Source organism: Polyodon spathula, chromosome 8 (assembly GCF_017654505.1).
Source record: "Polyodon spathula isolate WHYD16114869_AA chromosome 8, ASM1765450v1, whole genome shotgun sequence".
NCBI classification, from domain to species: Eukaryota; Metazoa; Chordata; class Actinopteri; order Acipenseriformes; family Polyodontidae; genus Polyodon; species Polyodon spathula.
In genome coordinates this window covers 39,782,486-39,801,646 of record NC_054541.1, presented here as the reverse complement: position 1 = coordinate 39,801,646, position 19,161 = coordinate 39,782,486, and the positions used below count along the sequence as shown (strand labels likewise).

Sequence of the window (19,161 nt, the reverse complement as noted above, 5' to 3'; positions counted from 1 at the left end):
TTTACTATATGTTCTGGATGGGCAGTGCCCACAGAGTATGTTTGCAGCCTTTTAACAGTATTGTTGGTCTCTCTCACAGCTGTGGCTTCGTTAATAAACAGTGTTGTAGCTAGAGGCGAAGTGATTTCATTCTTGTAAAGCTTGTATATAGTTTGATCTGTGTTGTCTTCATGCAAAGCTTTTTAGATAGATGTCTCTGTACAGAGTAATGATACAGAACAGGCGCTGTATAGCAGTATTGTCACATTTCCCAGTTTCCCTCCTAGAAAAGTTTGATTTATTCCTGCTTTATCAGAAGTGCAGGTTTGTACAAATGGGTTGGTATAAACTTTAAGCTGCCTGTTCTGGTTGATAAACCAGATGGCATTTGTATTCGAAAAGTCAGTACTAACATGTTTGTTTTGGCAGGCGACTGTTAGGCGATATGATTAACTGTTTTAGAATAATGGATAATGTTTATCAGATGATTTATTAACACATACTGTAAAACCTTGCACTGCTGAGATGGATTACTTGAGAGAATTTGTTTTAATGTAAGATTTACATTTAATTATTAAAGGGATCAACGAACCCTGTACAGCATGACAATTTCCTTTATATATTATATATATATATATATATATATATATATATATATATATATAGATAATATATATATATATATATATATATATATATTTTTTTACTGAAGCAATTTGAAAATTGATAGAAAACTGACCATGAAGCAGTATGGTTACATCTAACTCTGCTGTTGCCCACAATTCTACAGTTTGATAGTATTCTGCAGTTTTAAAATCTTTGTTTTCCAAGCAGTGTGATGTATTGTGAATATGTACAGTAGACCTTTAGAATCTAGTGTGGATGCCCCACTGGCACGTTCCCCCGACTCCTCTTTTGCTTTTAATGTTTTCAGATAAAACTGTTTGTGTATCGTTATATCAACCAAACCTACTGTACAATGTTGTCGCACTGATTCCACATAGCCATTTAATTGTAGACCCTATAACTGAACAGGGTGAACACTTGCTCGCTATATTGGGGTGTTGAGGGTTGGAGCTTAGAGTAAATGTGATCTAAATCTTTAAGTAGTACTTGGGAATTTGAATATGCAGCTTAGTGAAACATTTCTGAAGGAACACAACTGTCGTTCTTGCAGGTATTCCCACTCGGTTCTTAATTCCATATTTAAAAGTAAGATTATAAGTTCTCTGTGGTCACACTGCCTGTGAATGGTCATCACTTGTAGCACATGTGGCATGAATTACTAAACAAACCAGTATCCCTCATAATTTTGGTGCCCTTGTTGAGATGCCTTGTTCTTAAACCACTTTGGTGTTATTTAGTTAAGTTTTTAGTAATGTGTACATCTTGAGTAAATATATGATAATAAAACTCTAAAACTAAAAAAGCAAATCATATTTTGTGCATATTTTCTTCTACACCACCGTGTAACTATATTTGCAAAAAAATACTTAAGTAAACCTTTTTTTTTTTATAGTTTTCAAAAATCTGCTGTGTAGAGGTTAAAAGTGTGGTCAAGTACTTGGGACATTTACAAGTAGGATTTTGGCAGAGAATGAGTAAACGCCTTTTGAGGGAATTACTGGAAAATGTGAACACTTATACAGCAACACACCTGTGAGGATATAGAAGGGTAATCCTAAAGTCTTGTCAAACTTGCATTTAAATCTAGGTGTTCATCTAATAACTATCACTGTATATACTATAAAATGTTAATGTGATGTACGGTAGTAATTTATTTTAACACATGTAAGTTGACCTTGAAATATCATCTTTTTTTTTTTTCTTTTTTTTTTTTTTTCTTTTAAGTTGAAAACATCCAATATGTGCCATTGTGTACTCCTGCATGACACTGCTACTTTATTTGGGAGTTTGCTGTCAAAAACTCACCCTAAAGAGAACCCTGCTTTTTTGAGCCCACTTATTTCTTGTTATAATGGTAGTAAATTTATGGTAATTTCTTGTTGAATCATTTACCTGATGTAACATTGCAGTTGCATTTTAAAAAGCTGCACAGTTCTGTATAGCTTGTACAATACCATGAACACACATTTTTATTAATATAAATGTTATCAGCAATGCAAATTGCAATACTGCTATGTGAACATTGACAAGTAAATTATTCTGTCGTGTGGGAGTGGAATGTGCAATGTGTTGTATTCCAAACAGTTAAAGTAAATATATATGTCTTGACTAGGTAACTATATCAAGCATGTTATTAAACATTAAAAACCAAACATTCTGGGCTTGAAACTTCATGGAATTGTGTGTGCATCTCTGAAAGTCCAACACTGTTGGTTTATTTCTTTGGATCTATAAATTAAAACCGAGAACAAATTGTTTTATTTTTTTTGTGTGTAAAACTCACTAAATTGAAGCCAAAAATAAATGTTGCTAATTTCATGTTCATAAGATGGAATAGTCCATGTTTTGATCTTAAAACTAGAAATGTTCATATCTCAGATCTCTTTATTTTCTATTCTAAGCAGATATATCTAGCATAGAATACATTTTTGTTATTCCACTCCAGTTAGTATGTCCTTCCAAAAACCATTTGCCCCAGTCGGCTAGTGATTTACTGGGACATCCTCCTGCGGTGAATACAAACCGTATACCACATTCATTCAGTGTCCTCTGTGTTCCTACTATAGGCCAGTGGTATGACCATGCATTTCTTCTTAATTTATAAGACTCTGAAACAATTTTAATATCCTAAGGTAATCTTTATGTAAAGGTGTTTAGTGCTGAATGAGTTAATTGATAACCAGATGATTGATTGAAGGAGTTCCACATTAAGGCCATTTACTTGCTCTTAAACATTTTCAGATACTTTAGCTTACCTGACATCAGCGGGGACCTGAACACAATTCACAAGCCAGTCACAGAGAAGTCCTACACCATAACCTCAGTTTATTCATTTATTGGATTTAACTGCTTGAGAATAAAGAGGTGGCAGCAAACGTGTATGTCTTCTGCTAGAATTCACAGCCAGACTGGATTGGGGAAGGATAGTACTATCAATTTAATTTTTGATTTTTCTGTGGTCAAAATGCTAACATCAAGGTGTGCAGGGTGTACTTAAATGCTTTTCTGAATTTTCAAAACCAGAGCTCGGCTACTTTTGTGTTTTGTTTCTGTGTTTTTATACTAGCAGGTGGATTTAAACATTTGATTTCCCATTAAATCCGACTGTCAACTACGAATACGTTTTGCTCCATACATTTAACTTTATACATTTAAAAAAAAAAAGATTTCAGTGTTATCATTTTTTGTATATAGTAATAACTGACAACTTTTTTTTTTCTTCTTTGTATAAAACTTTTGCCTGGCAGACAGTTGGTGTTACATTGAGTTTATAAAATACCCAAGCAGAAATGTATTGAATTCGTATTCAAGTTCTGTACATTGTGTCATACATACAGAGTCCTTGTGTTGTGCCTATAGAAACAAAAGAAAAAATTAGCTCGAAATTATTTAATATAATATATATATTATATATATATATATTATATATAGATATATATAATATATATATATATAATACATACATATGTATATAAAGAGGCTGTCATTGGTTTCTTTTTTTTGGTTTTGCTTCTGTTGTTTATAAATGCTTTGATTTGAAGTGTAATACAGCCAGCACTCAGCTATCTGGTACCCAGGTACACGTTGGTCATGTTTTACCGCCCTTGTATTAAGAGTAAAATCAGTCCTCATTTGAGATAGATGCACTTACCGGTCACATACGATTTCTGACTCAGTCACCAGTTTTCTGATACAAAGCCCATCTCTTTAATGTTACAATGTCCTTCTTTAACCATCAAAGCCCCCCCCCCCCCTTTTTTTTTTCTGGCATGGCAAATCAATCTGTCTTTAATACTGTGCAGTTACACAGTGCTTCCTCCAAAAACAAAGGCCACAGTCATGTAAAAGTTAATCATTAAACAATTTTAGATACTGTGATGCATTTATTTATTTTTAATCTGTGATCTTTTGTTGCTTTTGTAAATTTTCATTTACATGTGAACTGTGACATTAGGACTTTATCAAGCACTATATTTTGCAATTTTGGATTCTGTTTTAATTCTGATAACTGGTTGTTTTTTTTTTTTTGTGTTTTTTTTTTTTAAATCTTTTGCTAAATTGCAGCGCCTTTTACGTTTTACGCAGTTCTGTGCATGGGTTGGTTTCATTTTGCTGTTGGGTCATTAAATAATGCTAGTACAATACGTACTAGATTTAAAAGTATGTACTGTATTAGTCTATTTTGGCAAGTGTTATTTTCAGAATCATGTCATTATGAATTAAAATACTATTTCTGTTAAAAATATAGTACTGTATCAACAAAACCAATACAGTACATCTAAATGGAAGCCTACGTGTTTTAAAACCCAGTCCTTTCAGCTATGTATCTTTTTTGTATTCCCTGAAAAAAACGGACAAGTGTTTGTCTTTTACTTCTGTGTTATTTCCCCCCCCCCCCCCCCAACTTGTGTGCTAACAAATTTAAATGAAAGAATCAATTAAATACCCCTGTGGATGAAAAACAAAACTAACAGGAGGATTGTCTTCACATAATTAAACATTCGAGACACATTGCTGTAAATATCCTGCCTTGACCCTGCAGAAACAAATCTTCCATGAACGATCTACCATCGTCATGATCCGTCTTTTGTGATATATCAAAAATAAGAAAAATGAAATGGCAACAGTGCCACAGAAAAGAAAAATACACACTACAATATAATGTACAGTTCCTCAAACCCAAGTCTTATTTTTTCTTTCCGTACAATGTGTGTGTGTGCGCGCGCGCAGGGCAGGGGGTTTGTTTTGATGGTAGGGGTCAAGTTATCACCTCGGCTACACATACGTCAAATCATACTGAAATAATGAGATATGCATCACGCTCGTTTAACTGTCGCTGAAGTCCCACAAACATTTTATAGGGTCGGATATGTGAGTGCTGACTGTAGATTAGTTGCTTGTAAACTATAGATGCAAGTTCAACTGGAAGTTGATAGTCCAAAATATGGATTTTACTATATACTGTGTCCATTTTGTTCTCAAGCACACAACTACCTGCTCAGATTCTCTAGTGTGTAATACACAAAATGAATTAAAAGCGATGACACAGGATTTAATATAGCTTTGGCATACAACATTTTGGTAAAAGTGAATTGTCTTCAAAGAATCCTCCAGCCTAGTCCATGTATAAAATGGCAGTATAGACATTCTTTTGACAAACTCCTGTTAGCATTTAATGCTGCTGCTGACCTGACGTTAAACCACAAACAGTCTGAACTACAAATAAAACCATTCAGATAAAAAAAAAAAAAAAGAAAGTGAATATACAAGCTAAAAATCTGTTTTAGTGATTCAGAGGAAGCTGATGGGAAATAATTCTGTATATTCTTTATTAAATAAAGAAACCCCAATATATAATTTACATGTTCCCTTTTACAAATAAAAAGGATTAACAGGTACATTTACGTCATCACAAACGGAAAGAATTGTTTACATAGGGATATAATGCTAAAAGACAATTGGTTGCTGTAGTTTTCAAAAGCAACTCTGGTTGTGACCTGATATTGAACAGACTACTTGCTTGTGGCTTCACGCTGTGTGTTACTGAGGTAGGTGTCCTTTAGAAGAAGATAGATAGATATCCTTGTGTTTGGGATGGTTGTTACTACAAATATCAAGTATATGATTTGAAAGTTTCCCACCAAACTGTTGATCCAAAGTCCCAAAATACTCCAACAAAACCTGCAGTAAACACTTTTTCATTCAGATCTGGCAATAGGTAAATTGTATATTCTCAGCACTTTCAGATATTTGCCCATCCCTGCTCTTGACAAGAGAATGTATTCATCTTAGGGACAGGGTTGAAAGCTTTGAAAAAATCAACGTAGGCCAATGATCCTTAAGTCATGTGTTGTTGCACAATCATGAACATCCGGTTTGTTTTTATTCCTCAAAACAAAAAATGTGGAGAGCTTTCCATTTGGTTTTTTTTGCCTTCATTAGAGGATTATTTCAAAACTCCAGGAAACCTTGCGTTACAGATCATTTCTTCACTGCCTTGTTTTACAATAGCACTTAACAATGTCCATCAAAGCAAGAGGTACAGTAAGACTGACCATTGTCCTTAAAGGAGCTCTTAGTAAAGGCTGTGTTTAGACAAAGCGGTTGTCAGGTCATCCATGATGGCAGTCTCCTGTGGATCAAGGATGCCAAACTCTTTGTTGAAAGCCATGAAGTGTGCGTAGAGGGTGTTGAGGTGGGGATGCAGCTCTAGTCTCACTATGTCTCTGTAGTGTGCCCAATACAGATGGGCCATGATATGGAACAAGTAAAGAAAGATCTTCTGGACCATGAAGACAAACCCATTGGGGAAAGTAGAACCTGGGGAGGTAGAATAGGTGACTTAGTGTCAAACCTTTTGTTGTCAATATTGCTTTATCTTTATTTATTATTAAAGAGGGTGTTCTTTTTAAACATTGGGAACCTTTTGGCTGACACTTTTTGTCACTCTGCTCTGAAGTTGATACCAAAGGTATTTGTTTTGAGTTGGAAAACAACTTTTAAAATGCTAAAATTGGTTTGGGTTAGAGAGAGAATTGTACTTGCCATTTTTGGTAGGAAAAACGTTTTCATCAGTAAGCAGTTCCTGTATGTAGGACATTGCATAGTCTGTGTAGAGCGGACCTGAGCACTTCACTCTTTTCCCATGGTCGTCCTGCCAATAGTAGGTCCTGTTGAAACACATTAATGTCATGCAATGTGTTTCTATTGAATACCCACTAGGGGGCACTAATGTCAAAATATGCCCGCTGATAAATTATAATAAACTGGAGAAGAGTCAGTTTATAACCCTGCTTTGCATTACACAAAGGGCCCTATTTGCATACCAGCTTCCAAGTAACCTAGGAATGTCTCCAGGTACTTTTTGCCTTTGGGAAACTATTGTTCAAGGCCAGTTTGTAACCATCTGTTCTGTCTTAAAAATAATATACAGTAGAGGTAATCTGTAAAACTAAGAAAACACGATTTTATTAAATAATGAATGGGCATCTAGATTCTCTTTGTACAGTTAGATCTCTATACAGACACAAACTGGAACATTTATTCAAACTAATATTTGTTGATCTGTCCATTTATAATCCAGTCCTATAAATATACCCATCTCTACAGCCCCCTTTGAAATCCTGAGAGTGCGCTAAATGTTCAAAAACCCTGTTTAAAGGTAAAATTCAGGTCTACTATGGGAATCACATGTCCTTGTTTCAGCAAACAGGGAAATACCCAGCATTCACCAGTAGACCTTGTGTATGGTAACAATTACAAAACAGTAATACAAATGTAATACACACACGCTGTAAGTTGTAAGGTGTAAAATCACCCAAAAACTGATTGTTCTTTTTTATCTAGTTTCCTGCTTTGCTATACCTTTCAAGGAAACTGCTGAGCAATCGGGTTAGCTTATTACATTAAGGTAAGTTTTATGTTCTGTTATATACATTTTAATTTTGGCCAGTAAAAAATGGCTTATTATTTTCTTTTGTAGTGCAATTTAATATCTAAAATAAATCAATAAGCAATGTTCTTTTGAATACTCACTTGTTACCGGCAGCAGAAGTGGTTGGACAGGTTGTACCAGTGCATAACTCAGACACAGCGCCTGACAACACGTTGATGTGCTTGAAGAAAGCAATCGCTGGGAAAAAAAAACAAAAAAAAAGGTTTTGAATATTTATGCATGCATGTGGTTTTTTTTTGTTTTGTTTTTTTTTAAGGGTGCTTCCTTGTTCTCAGAAACTTCTTTGCAGTCTAAGAGATGAGTGTAATTCAGCAGAAATATCAAGCCTGTTAAACCAGGAATCTCCAATCCTGGTCCTGGAGGGCCACTATCCCTCCTGACTTTTGTTCCAACTGTACACCAAATTAATAATTGGACCAATTCAGCTTCTAACAATCCAGGACCAGGATTGGAGACCCCTGCCTTAAACAGATCAAACTCCCTGCACTTTCTCCAGAGGGTGACTGGAGGGTTTTTAAGGGTTGTAACTGGGCACATGACTCCCAGGTGTACAAAAGGCAGCAATACTTGTAGCTGAGCCTCAGCATGGAGAGAACCCCACCTTGGAACAAAGGAGAAGATCCAAGTTGCTCACCAGTTTAAGCTAAAACTTCTGTAATTGGGTACCATGCTGGTACAGCACTGAGACCAGTCTGGAATTGAAAGTCTGTAATAATACTAAGAAAGTGTAACTGTATACGTACTGTTTGTGGCCATCCACTCAGCCTTGTCGAACCCATTGGGGAGAGACACCAACGTTTTCAAATCCACCTGTACGATCCTTTCTGAAACACAGCCAGGCTGTAAGTAAGGCTTTCCAGTAAGCGAACGGGGTGATTTTGTGATGTTGTTGTTCTTCCTGTGGAACAGAGAGATAACGTTGACATTCATTTCAGGTACAGAGAGGCACACAGACCAGAGTGGAAGATAATTCTTTGGATTATTCGTTTTGTTTGTATGATCTGGTTAATATGTGATATGATATATTAGATCATACTACAGTAAAACAAGCGGTTGTCATTTACTTATTTATTTACATTCTACCCACATCTGAAATGCCCACTCTTGCCACACTATTGCAACCCATACTGAGCTGGAACTGGTATGTCAATAGCCTCTTCTCACCAGCTTTCCAGAATGGTCGATGCTCCATCGGTACTAGTAGTGTTACCACTGCCACACAAAGGCTGCTGTCACAAGCTGTCATACACACAAGCAGCACCAACTTTTAGCCACAAAGACAGTTTTGCTACTGCTTTATTTTATTACTGTGTGTCTCTCGCCCTAAGAATATATAATTGTACGAGGCCCGTGTTTGCATTTAAAGTATGACACTTGAAACTCCACACACACACCTATCTTGTTTACATATTTGAATTTTTTTTTTTTTTTTTGAACAACAGGGCAGATGCAGAAGGCCTGGAAACATATTTGTGAAAAGAATTTATAGACCCACAAACTCCAATAATCTCAAGTGAAAAAAAAGTGACATTTATAATACAGACATCCAATCTTCCAAGGTTTCCTATGGTAATGAGTTTCTCATACAATTTAGCAGCAAAATAAATATCAGCGAACACTCAATAATTCAAATTACTGTTTATAATAAGATGCAAAGCCGTAACATAAATGTACATATAATAATTCAATATATATATATATATATATATATATATATATAATATCACACACACACACATACATACATACATACACACAAAGTAACCTGCAGTCTCTTACTTGAGATGTATCTACTTGCTGATAACTGATTGCCTAGCTCATGATGGCAAGGCATGTTCTTTTTCAGTACAAGGTAGATTTAGACAGATGAAGCAGTTAACCTGGAGCAATCCACCCTGCAAAGGTACGGCAGGAAGAGTCACAGGTTGCTCAATAGGCATACTGTTCAGCTATTGCCTTCTAATGGCTCTCCTATTCTCCCCTGCCCACAAAATCAGGTTTTATTTTCTCTGTCAATCATGGGGTTTCCATACGGCCAATTTACATGTGAAATGGTGTTCCATGTGCGCGTTTGGGAGAATTACTTGCGCAAACCATGTTTGTGGCCGAAAAAATGACCAAAGGAGTGGGATAGGGTAAATTTCATTTATTCGTGTAAATGACGAAACACGCGGGAAATCCACGCCCTGTTTCGCATGGAAACCCGCATTTCACGTGTAAATGTTAATGAGCATGTTTAAAAATATTACAAGGGAGCAGGTCAGTTGTTACTGTGGATTCCAAGATGGACGAAAGTAGTAGCTGATGGGTGATTTTATGGTTAGCAGTGGTGTAGTTCACCTTAATGATAATGTGGGCGGCTTTTTTTATTATTGTTTTTTGCTGTGTCTGGCCTGTCATGTTGTATATCTCTTGAGGATTTACAGTTCTGTATAAAACCACTTACCATGAACTGCGTTATGCCCTTGTTCCAGTATTAAAGCAGTTGCTTGAGAATGCCCTTGCTGTAAAAACTATGCTAAAGTTAAACACGAAGAGCAAATAAGTAAGGTCTCTGAATTAATTCCCGTCCTTTTTTTGATCCCAGCTATGTCCAATGACAGCGCGTGTCTTCCCTCCATGTTTAAATATAGTTGGTGAAGTGGATGTCATGACCCAGCACGATCGCCCAAAACAGCATAATAACATCCAACACGTTGTTTATGCCCTCTCAGAACTGACTAAATAAAATTGCAAATGAATGTATTGATTGTTTTATTTGTTTGCATCATTAATATTTAACACAACAGTAAATCCAACACAGCTTAATAGAAAGGTGTGAATCTCTGACAGTACTAGCCTCCTTAGATACTATCAAATACTACAAGCATTAACACATGGTGATGGTCGGCATCTCATCCCTCTGTCCTTGTTTCCAGAATTAGGTGCAAAGAGCACTGAGCTTCCTCAGCAGTTGATTTCATATATTTGTTCAACTCCAGCTGCCACCTAAGCTCTCATCAAACTAAACAACACCGACATCTGTTGTTCAACTAAATACAACACCCGCCAACCTTCTGCAATCTGCTCCCCAGCACCCAAATCATCGTACACCACCGGATGGAAAACATTTACAACTTTCTGCACTCAAAGCCAAATACATCCATCCTGCTTCAATGAGCAATGGATTCTAGCCTCCATCGCCCACGCAAGGAATTCTCTTCACTTAGCCCCCACTCCCATTAAGCCTACATCTTCGGAATTCCATATTTCTACCGCCTCAACTCTGTCCCTTCCCCAACACTCCTATCCATACCATCAGTCGACCTGACACTCAGAGGGATCCTCAAGCACTCCCCCCTCCCTCCCGGCTCCTTTATAGCAATACATATCCTTCACTCTTCAATGTCTACCCTCAGAAAAGGCTGCTCCTGTCTATTCAATGACCTGACCATGGAAGTACTATGTCTCACTGCTTTTCAAATTCTTCAGCTTCCACCTTCCCAGCGGCAAGATAGGTCATCACATTCATCTACTCTCGTTTCCGGAGTAGGTCCTCCACTTCAATTTTATATCCTTCATTCGTTCAGGATAGAAGCAGCCAGCAGTAACATCAATCTTCACCTAATCAAGTGTATGGGGCACTGGACTTCAGCGGCAGTAGATATATGCGTTCGCCCATCTTCCACCAACATTGCCATAGCCCATCAGAAAATTGTTAACATGCCCGGAGTAGGGGTTGCCTGATCTCCAGGGCTACCAAAGGGTTTTCCCCTTTTAGAAGGTTTTTTTTTCCTCTCCTCTGAGCAGCAGGTAAACACACAAACCATTACACACTAACCCTTCTAACCCCTCTCTTTTTGTCTCATATGCCATTTCATCCTTGAATCTATGTTATGATGTCACGGTGAGGTTCTGCGGTGAGCTGGGAGTCAATTCTTTGGGGGGTAAGTGAGCCTCACTTCCCTGACCTTAGGGAAGCTGCACTTCCTCAGCGTTACTTAAGGGAGGTTCTCACTGCATGAGTAAGAGCCACATTATCTTTTCCCAGCTCATGTGCTTATCTCACCTCATCGCAGTGAGGCTCCATCTTATATATAACATTTTTGGTCGTGGCCCACTTTAATCTCTCAGTGCTTGAGTCACAACTAACCCATCTGTTCTTGTTCTTTACAGGTTCCCTGCGGGACACTCCTCTGCTCCTGGCTTCGGCGACCACAGTCTCAACTCATTCAAGGACAGCACCAACTCATTCAAGGACAGCACCACATCGGTCAGGGAACCCTTTTACTATTATTTCCTTTCAGGTCTCCGTGAGGCGACTCTGCCGTGTCAGAGTTTTTCTTATGTTTTCAGATCCCCTGGGCCGCAGCCTTTAAGACCAGGCCCTCTTCTCCTTAGAGGATGGCTCTCTGGTGGGGGATCTCTTTTCTATCCAGACCTCAACCTGTTCAGAAGTTCGGGCTGCAGTTCACTTTTCTCTAAGTCAGGTCTCTTCTCCCGTTACTGTCGCACTAACACCTCCTTTCTGCCTTCTCTGTACTACACAATACAAATGTATTATTATTATGATTATTATGATTATTATTATTATTATTATTATTATTATTATTATTATTGCACAATCTTTTTTTCCCAGACTTTGTCCTCAGTTTATTTTCACGGAAACATTTTTGCACACTAATAATAATAATAATAATAATACATTTTTTATACAATTTTTTGTTCTCTGTTTATTCAAATAAAAGTATACAGTTTTAAAAACACTGTTTTGTACTCATTTTATAGAGAAGATCGTTGTTATGGAGGACTATATTTATAGAACGGCCATTTTAGAGTGCTTATGTGGAAGGATATGTAAAAAAAAAAAAAGGAAACTCTAAATAAATTCAGTTAAAATCAATAAAGAATTATAGACATAATTCATAAATAACAACAACTTCCATAGAAACCCCATAACTGTAGAAACATGTCCTCACAGCAACCACTATTGCATCAGCCCCCTCTCTCCAGCACTTGGTCTATAAACCATGGCATTCGAAGTGTGTTTAAAGAAGGCTGGGGAAACAGGATACGTACCTGAACATGAAAGTCACACCACTTCCTGATTCTCTGCAAAAAGGCAACCCAAAGGAATTGAAGGTATTTGATCAGACACATATTTACCCTTTGCTTAAGCACGTGCTCTTACAAAATGATGAGACCCACTTTGTCTAGCAATGTATGTCCTAACAGAAAGGAGCTGAGTGTTCTGCTTTAGCCACAAAACTATTTAATGTTGTTTCCAGTATCAGATATGTTTGTGCAAGCAAGGCTTTCCAGTGAGCTCCGTGAATAAGATAACCGTGTGTGATATCAAAGGAACGCACAACACAAACACACCTACTTCTCCAGTTTTGACCACAAACATGTTGCCACTTGCAAAGGGGTATAACTGGAAATGATGATCCCCTTAAATCTAAAGAAGATATTGCAGTTGTGTGTGTGTGTATTTATGAACTGCAACTTTTTCTCTAATTTACTTTTTCTGCATTCGCCTCAAAACAAAGATAAGTACTGTTTCCTGGAACTGATTTTCTAAGTGAGACTGCAAGAAAACAAACAACCACCATTGCAAACAAACAAAAAAAAGAATACATGTTGGAAGCATGGATTTTGTAGCGTTAAAAAAATATATATATTTAACTTACAGGTTTGGTCCATTGAGATCTATAAATTCCTGCTTTCTTGGTGAATGTTCTACAATTGCTGATCTGCCCATACTGTGACATCCACCCATGACCAGCACTAGTATGAAGCTGCACACAGCTCCGATCTCCCCATGTGGGGAAAACTGCCAGGAGCACTGGCTGATAAACAGGACACCCAAGAGGATTTGCTGCCTGGAGCCCTTGCTTGGTGGGAAAACACAAAACTCCTTCCCGAGCTAGTCCCCAGTGAAGACCCGCAGATGCTGTGCAGAGGGTACCCAGCGAGAGACAGAGTGCTGCCGAGACAAAGCCCTTGCTGAAGGTGTGTACTCTATTGTTTTCACTCTGTGCTTTCTGGCTTTCGTTTCTCAGTTAAATGTCAGGGTACTCGTATGATCAGCTCCCTCTCTCTGCACTGAAAAGCTGGAGAGCAGGTTCCTCCAGCAGATTGGCTCACAAATATTTGCTATTCAGATGATACTTGTTATTCAAATGAGCCCTGCGCCACCCACACACACGCGCACACTTTCAGGGTTTTGAATGCTGTGTCACTTCTACAGCTGGCTATACAGTACTTGTAACAGCTCAACTGGCACCTAAACAAAGGGTGAACATTAACAGCTGGAGCAAGGCAATGGCTGACAATGTAAAGCACTAGCCCACTGGCACTTTGAGTGAGGCTTAGGGATAAATGGGTTAATATCTTCCCTTCTGGCTATTTTTCTAGGCTCCCTTATGGAAGGAAAGTATATTTTGTAAATATATTGACATACAATATATTGCCATTTTAATCTTAAGGTTTTTAATATTCTTTTTTTTTTTTTTACATTTGTATAACCTCTAAGTTCTTTAAAAGTGTTTACATCAGAAAAACTAATAGTAGAGTATAATTTATATATTGTACAATAATAAAAAGTATATCGGCATATATTCTAGAATACATTTTGTAATCTTAAATATTGTGAAATATATTAATCAATATACTACATTATACTGCTCAATATATTAAAATATATTTTCATCCGTAAGGGTTTCAGGTGGTTGTTTACTGTAAGTAGCCTTATTTTTAAACATACTGTTGACTGTACCAAGTTTCTAATTACCTGTTGGAATGACTTTTTTTTTTGCCATTATGTATGTTTTATTAGTCTGGAAAATTATTTATTACCTTTGGGGTCTTAACAAGTTTAGACAACAACTATTGGTGAGAGATGCACCTTAAAGATCTGCTGACCAGTTTTAATAATTTTGTTTTGCACCTTCTGCCAAAGGGCGGGCTGTTAAAAATACAGCCACAGAGCAATTACAACTGAAACAGAGAAGACTTGACTTAAAATCAGCATTACAAAGCAAAACAAAACAAACAACAAAAAAAAAAAAAAAAAAAAACAGAAATGGATAACCTTCATAACCCATCGGACTTGGTTATGTAATTACAAGTATAGTCTAGATCAGGGGTCTCCAACCCTGGTCCTGGAGAGCTACCCTGGCTGCTGGTTTTCATTTGAACCAGTCTCTCTGTTACTTAATTGAATCAGTTATTGGCTTAATTAGTCAAGATTAACAGGTGTTCCAGATCTTTAGCCATTGACGTAAACACCTATAAAACCTGCTGGATAGGGGCTCTCCAGGACCAGGGTTGGAGACCCCTGGTCTAGATCAAAAGAGGTTATGATAAGACTGTATAATGTACTGGTGGGACAACACTTAGAGCATTGTTCTTAATTCTGGTTCTCACTTTACCAAAAGGACTTTGTGGTCAGCGAAGAACATCCAGAGTAATCCCAGGGTTCAAGAATGAGATATGAAGATAGATGAGGGAATTGAATTCATTCAGAGCAAAGGGTAGACAAGGTTAACCTGAGCCAATGCTTTAAGCACAGCACAAATGAAGCACAGCTGGAAATTAAGTGTAGACAGGACTGTGGGTAGGAGAAACTTCTTCACAGAGAATAGTGAGGATATGGAACCTGGCCACAATGTTGCTGTCATTTTGATCCTTTAAGACCCAACTTGACAGATCAATTAGCTCCTAGGAACAAGATGAGCACAGAGACTCCTGCCATTCATAAATTTCTTTTGACTTGCTAATTCTTCCCACTTTTGCATATTCAGCTTACCTTTTGAAGGTGTTAAGTGTGTGGAAATGAACAGGTATAACTTTTCCCCACCACTCCCTAAAATGATTGTTTTTTTTTTCTTCTTCCAAACAGTTTTCAGAAAACTCTTGTAACAATATATATTGCAATTTCTTAAAAAATAAAATATATTAAAAAAACAAAACACTAACGTGTATGTATTTACACTTTACAAGCAGCTACATCCTTGACCCCCCATTCAGAAATTATATCAAAATTAGTTCTCAGTATTAACACAATATTGAACCACAGCCTCAACCTTCAGTTCACAAAGCACACAACCACCTCTTTATAACAGGAGAAAATATAAAAAGAAAAGCAATAGTTTCTAACATGATTGACAGTGAGTGGAAGAACTCCAGTTCAGGTCTTTGTTTCAACCAGGAACTAAACATTTGGTTTAACTATGAAATGTCTTTTCAAGGCACGTAAGACAGCACTTGGAGACAGCCAGACTAACAGTGTGTAGCTAGTGATTGCTGTAGAAAATGTCAACCAACACACTGCAAAACATAAAAAGATGCACAATGAAAACTGCCTGAATCAAAAACAGGAAATGTCTCCAAAAAGGTGCAGCTGCCTGACCAAGCCATAAAACAAAGAACATTCGTTTTAATGAAAGGGGCTTTGTATTCATGTAGATGATTATCTTGTTGAACAGTAAAATATTGCAGATATTTCCGTAGATTTTAACAAACTAGCAATGTTCAATTTTGGACTTTTTGCATGTATGAGGCGTCAACTGTGTTTTTGAGTCTATTTTGCAATGAGTGTAGATCCCGTAGATAACGTCACATCAAGTTAATATTTAAATTGGTGTCCATGGGCTGCCAAAAAAAAATAAACCTTCACTGAATACAGTCATCATTTGCAGCATTTTTTATATTTTTTTTAATCCAATACCCATGCAAGCTAACCTTGTTCATTCCATGTGAAATCAACACAGGGTCATCCATCAGGTCACTTTCTGGAATGCTTTTCTGACAGGGAGCATCCTGGGTATTAATTTTTATGTATTTAATTTTTTTAAAAAGAAAAATTGTTACCTCATTCCATTTTTGGTTAAAAATTTGTGATCTCATTTATTGATAATTAAAGATTATAGAAACCTGCAATCCAGTGACCCAACACACTCAGTCTGATCCTAATCTCCAGTAAGGTGGGGACATGTGTCATGACTTACACCTAGCAGGTGATTTTCTGCACCCCAGTCAGCACATAAGTACAGTGTTTCTCAATGGTGGTTATATCAATTCTTACAAATACTTAAACACTGTGATTTAAAAAAAAAAAAAACTAACATCGTTTCATTGACCAGTATTTATATTGTGAAGTCCATTCTTCTAGGATCTGTACAGGGTATGGTGACTACAAAACTAATTATCAGTACACAAACACCACAGTTTGAAATATTTGTTTAATAGTTTGAATTTACAGCCTAATTTTGACAACAGATAAGAAACAAAAAATTAAACCACCAGCATCAGTTTTACAATACAAAAAAAGATTTTTGACCGAGTAACAGACTGAAATACTTAAGTTTAATATAGAAATCATAAAATGCACAGAAATCAGAAGGCAGCACAGATCATTTTTTTAATTATTATTTTGTTTTTTTTTTGTACCTCATATACATAAATACATACATACAATAATTACAAAGATAAAATATAGACACACTCTAAAGTATTGTATCATTTAAGCATCACTGAACAGGGCCCCTACTACTTTGCACTATATCCCAGATTCAGTACAATTTAACATAAAAGGCCAAGGAGAAATCACTTTAGGTTTATTTGGAGGTATGGAAGGACTAAACTGGGTTTTAAATAATTGAGCACTGGATACTACAGCACACTCTGTCCCGTTGACTAGTACAAAGAGACCCCCCACCCCGCTCCATACTGCATCATCTATGGAAACAGACTAGTATAAGCATGTTCAGCCTTATTTAACTTGTAATGGGGTAAACTGTTCTTCTAAATTTATAGAAATACAAACATCCAAAACTTGGCACCTGTAAGCGAACACTATTGGCTACACGTTTCAGTTAAATGCCGCATAGCCTAACCCTTATGCAATAACAGATTAGTTCCTGAACAAAAACAAGCCATAAAAACAGGAATACAGTTTTGTAATATAAATGTGTTCAATTTCTAAACGTACTTGAGTTCAAATATGCGTGTTCTTGAATTAAAATTCTCTGTTTAAACGTACAGAACCCAGGCTAAATAAAAACTATATTTTTGGTTATAATGGGTTGGTAGTTGGAAAGGATTGTTAGAATGTAGAGGTGTGTTCAGACCACTATAGGCACTGGATACTACAGGATGAAGTCAAAGTAAGTTATTATGAAAAATGACTAGTCTACATCAGCTGCTCTTTCTAGCTATACTGTACTTTATTCGACTTGCATGACAGACAAACAGGGAATAGCCACAGACTTATAAACGTATCTATGATTGAAATAACTTGCGTAACTATCGGCGCTGTAACTTCAAAAAGGTCCTCACAGATATTTTAACAGGGAATGAGTTACTGGGTCTCATTTTAAGGTTGTGAGGACCAGGCCTAATGGCTTTCCCATATTTCCAATCCCCAATTCCTACAGGCTTGTGACTACCACTGCCATTGAGCTTGGACTTGTTATAATGGAATATGTTTCTGATTCTCAAAAACAACTGAAATGGTTTAAAAGATGTAGCCTTTTAAATGTCAGTAGGTTATTAAAAAATACATCACTAACCACATTTATAAAGAACTAAAGGTTGTAAATGGTCAATTTTAATATGTGATTAAAATATAAAATTTGGGGGTAATTATAAGATGGTGAAAGTACATCTGAAAAGCTTAATGAGAAAATTTAGTTTAGGAACTAAATTTAAAAATCAGCCATTTTAGAGAAATTAAAAAGAAAAAATTAAAAAACCTTCAGGTGGTAGGCTTTGGATTCAAATTATCTGCCCAAAGTATGCATGCCATACTGATCACACTGTTAAACATGGGGGTAGGGGTGACGGATCACCATGATGATAATACAAGGATCAGTGAAAGACGTCAGGGCAGGGAATGCTAAAGCCACTTTTCCATTTGTAGTAGTTTGCTTTCGGTATGGCTCCATTTCAATTAGTTCTCCCATTTACAAGGATCACGCCCAGACCTGACCTGGAATGCAAAGCAGCGATTTTAAAAGATCATGGCAAAAATGAATAAACAAACCGATGCTGAGGTTAAAGTACAATAGATCTCCTGAACTGAACTGTGGTTTAACCTCAGCAGCGGCTTGTTTATTTATATTTACTATGGTCCTTTAAAAATACACATAATGTACTGTATTAATATTTTCCCATTTTTAAAAAGCAACTTTTCTTTAATGAGTGCTTTCACACGATTAAGAACCCAGTTCACTTTTATTATCTGATCTGGATATGTGATATTAGTTTATATAAGAAACTAGTACAAATAGAACAAAACCAATAAATGAACAGCTTCAAATAGAAAAGAGGTGTTTGTTTTTAATAAAAGTAAAATGGAAATTACAGGCAACTTCTCCATCTTGTTTAAAAGTAAACTGAAATGGGAAGGTGCCTTGAAAACAACAAAAAGACAAAACTTGTATTATCTGAAGGTCCCTAACCTGCTACCTTCCTAATTAACTATACTCTTATAATAAGCAAATTAAATCTTAAAAGTGCAGTTACAAAATGACAAATGCACACCTCACTATACAAATAAACCTTTTTGTATTATTATTTTGTTTTATTTTAAACAAGCCTTTAGCACAAAAAAAAAA

At 36.6% G+C, this 19,161-nt stretch overlaps 2 protein-coding genes across 3 annotated transcripts in view; both read right to left on the bottom strand.

Moving 5' to 3' along the window:
* Positions 1-4,381: 4,381 nt before the first annotated feature.
* LOC121319941 (MOB kinase activator 2-like) lies at positions 4,382-13,656 on the bottom strand. Of its 2 annotated transcripts, XM_041257923.1 has the most exons (6): positions 13,231-13,656; positions 12,620-12,652; positions 8,305-8,459; positions 7,642-7,738; positions 6,652-6,776; positions 4,382-6,426 (listed from the first exon to the last, which is right to left on the bottom strand). In XM_041257923.1, exons 1-6 carry the CDS (start codon positions 13,317-13,319, stop codon positions 6,182-6,184), a joined length of 744 nt encoding a protein of 247 aa, XP_041113857.1. In that variant the 5' UTR covers positions 13,320-13,656; the 3' UTR covers positions 4,382-6,181. The 2 variants fall into 2 exon arrangements, with proteins under 2 accessions (XP_041113857.1, XP_041113858.1); XM_041257924.1 differs by lacking the exon at positions 12,620-12,652 and having other exon boundaries at positions 13,231-13,654.
* Positions 13,657-16,673: 3,017 nt separating this feature from the next.
* LOC121319940 (serine/threonine-protein phosphatase 6 regulatory subunit 2-like) overlaps positions 16,674-19,161 on the bottom strand; it is a 37,163-nt gene continuing 34,675 nt past the window's right edge. Inside the window, 1 exon segment of the mRNA XM_041257922.1 lies at positions 16,674-18,533. The gene's annotated coding sequence lies outside the window, so the exon portion shown is untranslated.

Bases quoted from the DNA above. Each gene is read 5' to 3' on its own strand.
- LOC121319941 (XM_041257923.1), bottom strand. From the start codon at position 13,319: ATGGGTGGATGTCACAGTATGGGCAGATCAGCAATTGTAGAACATTCA. The intron at 6,777-7,641 runs GTGAGTATTCAA...GTGTTTCAACAG, and splicing joins ACTTCTGCTGCCGGTAACAA to GACCTACTATTGGCAGGACG. The intron at 6,427-6,651 runs GCAAGTACAATT...CTACCTCCCCAG, and splicing joins CGTTTTTCCTACCAAAAATG to GTTCTACTTTCCCCAATGGG.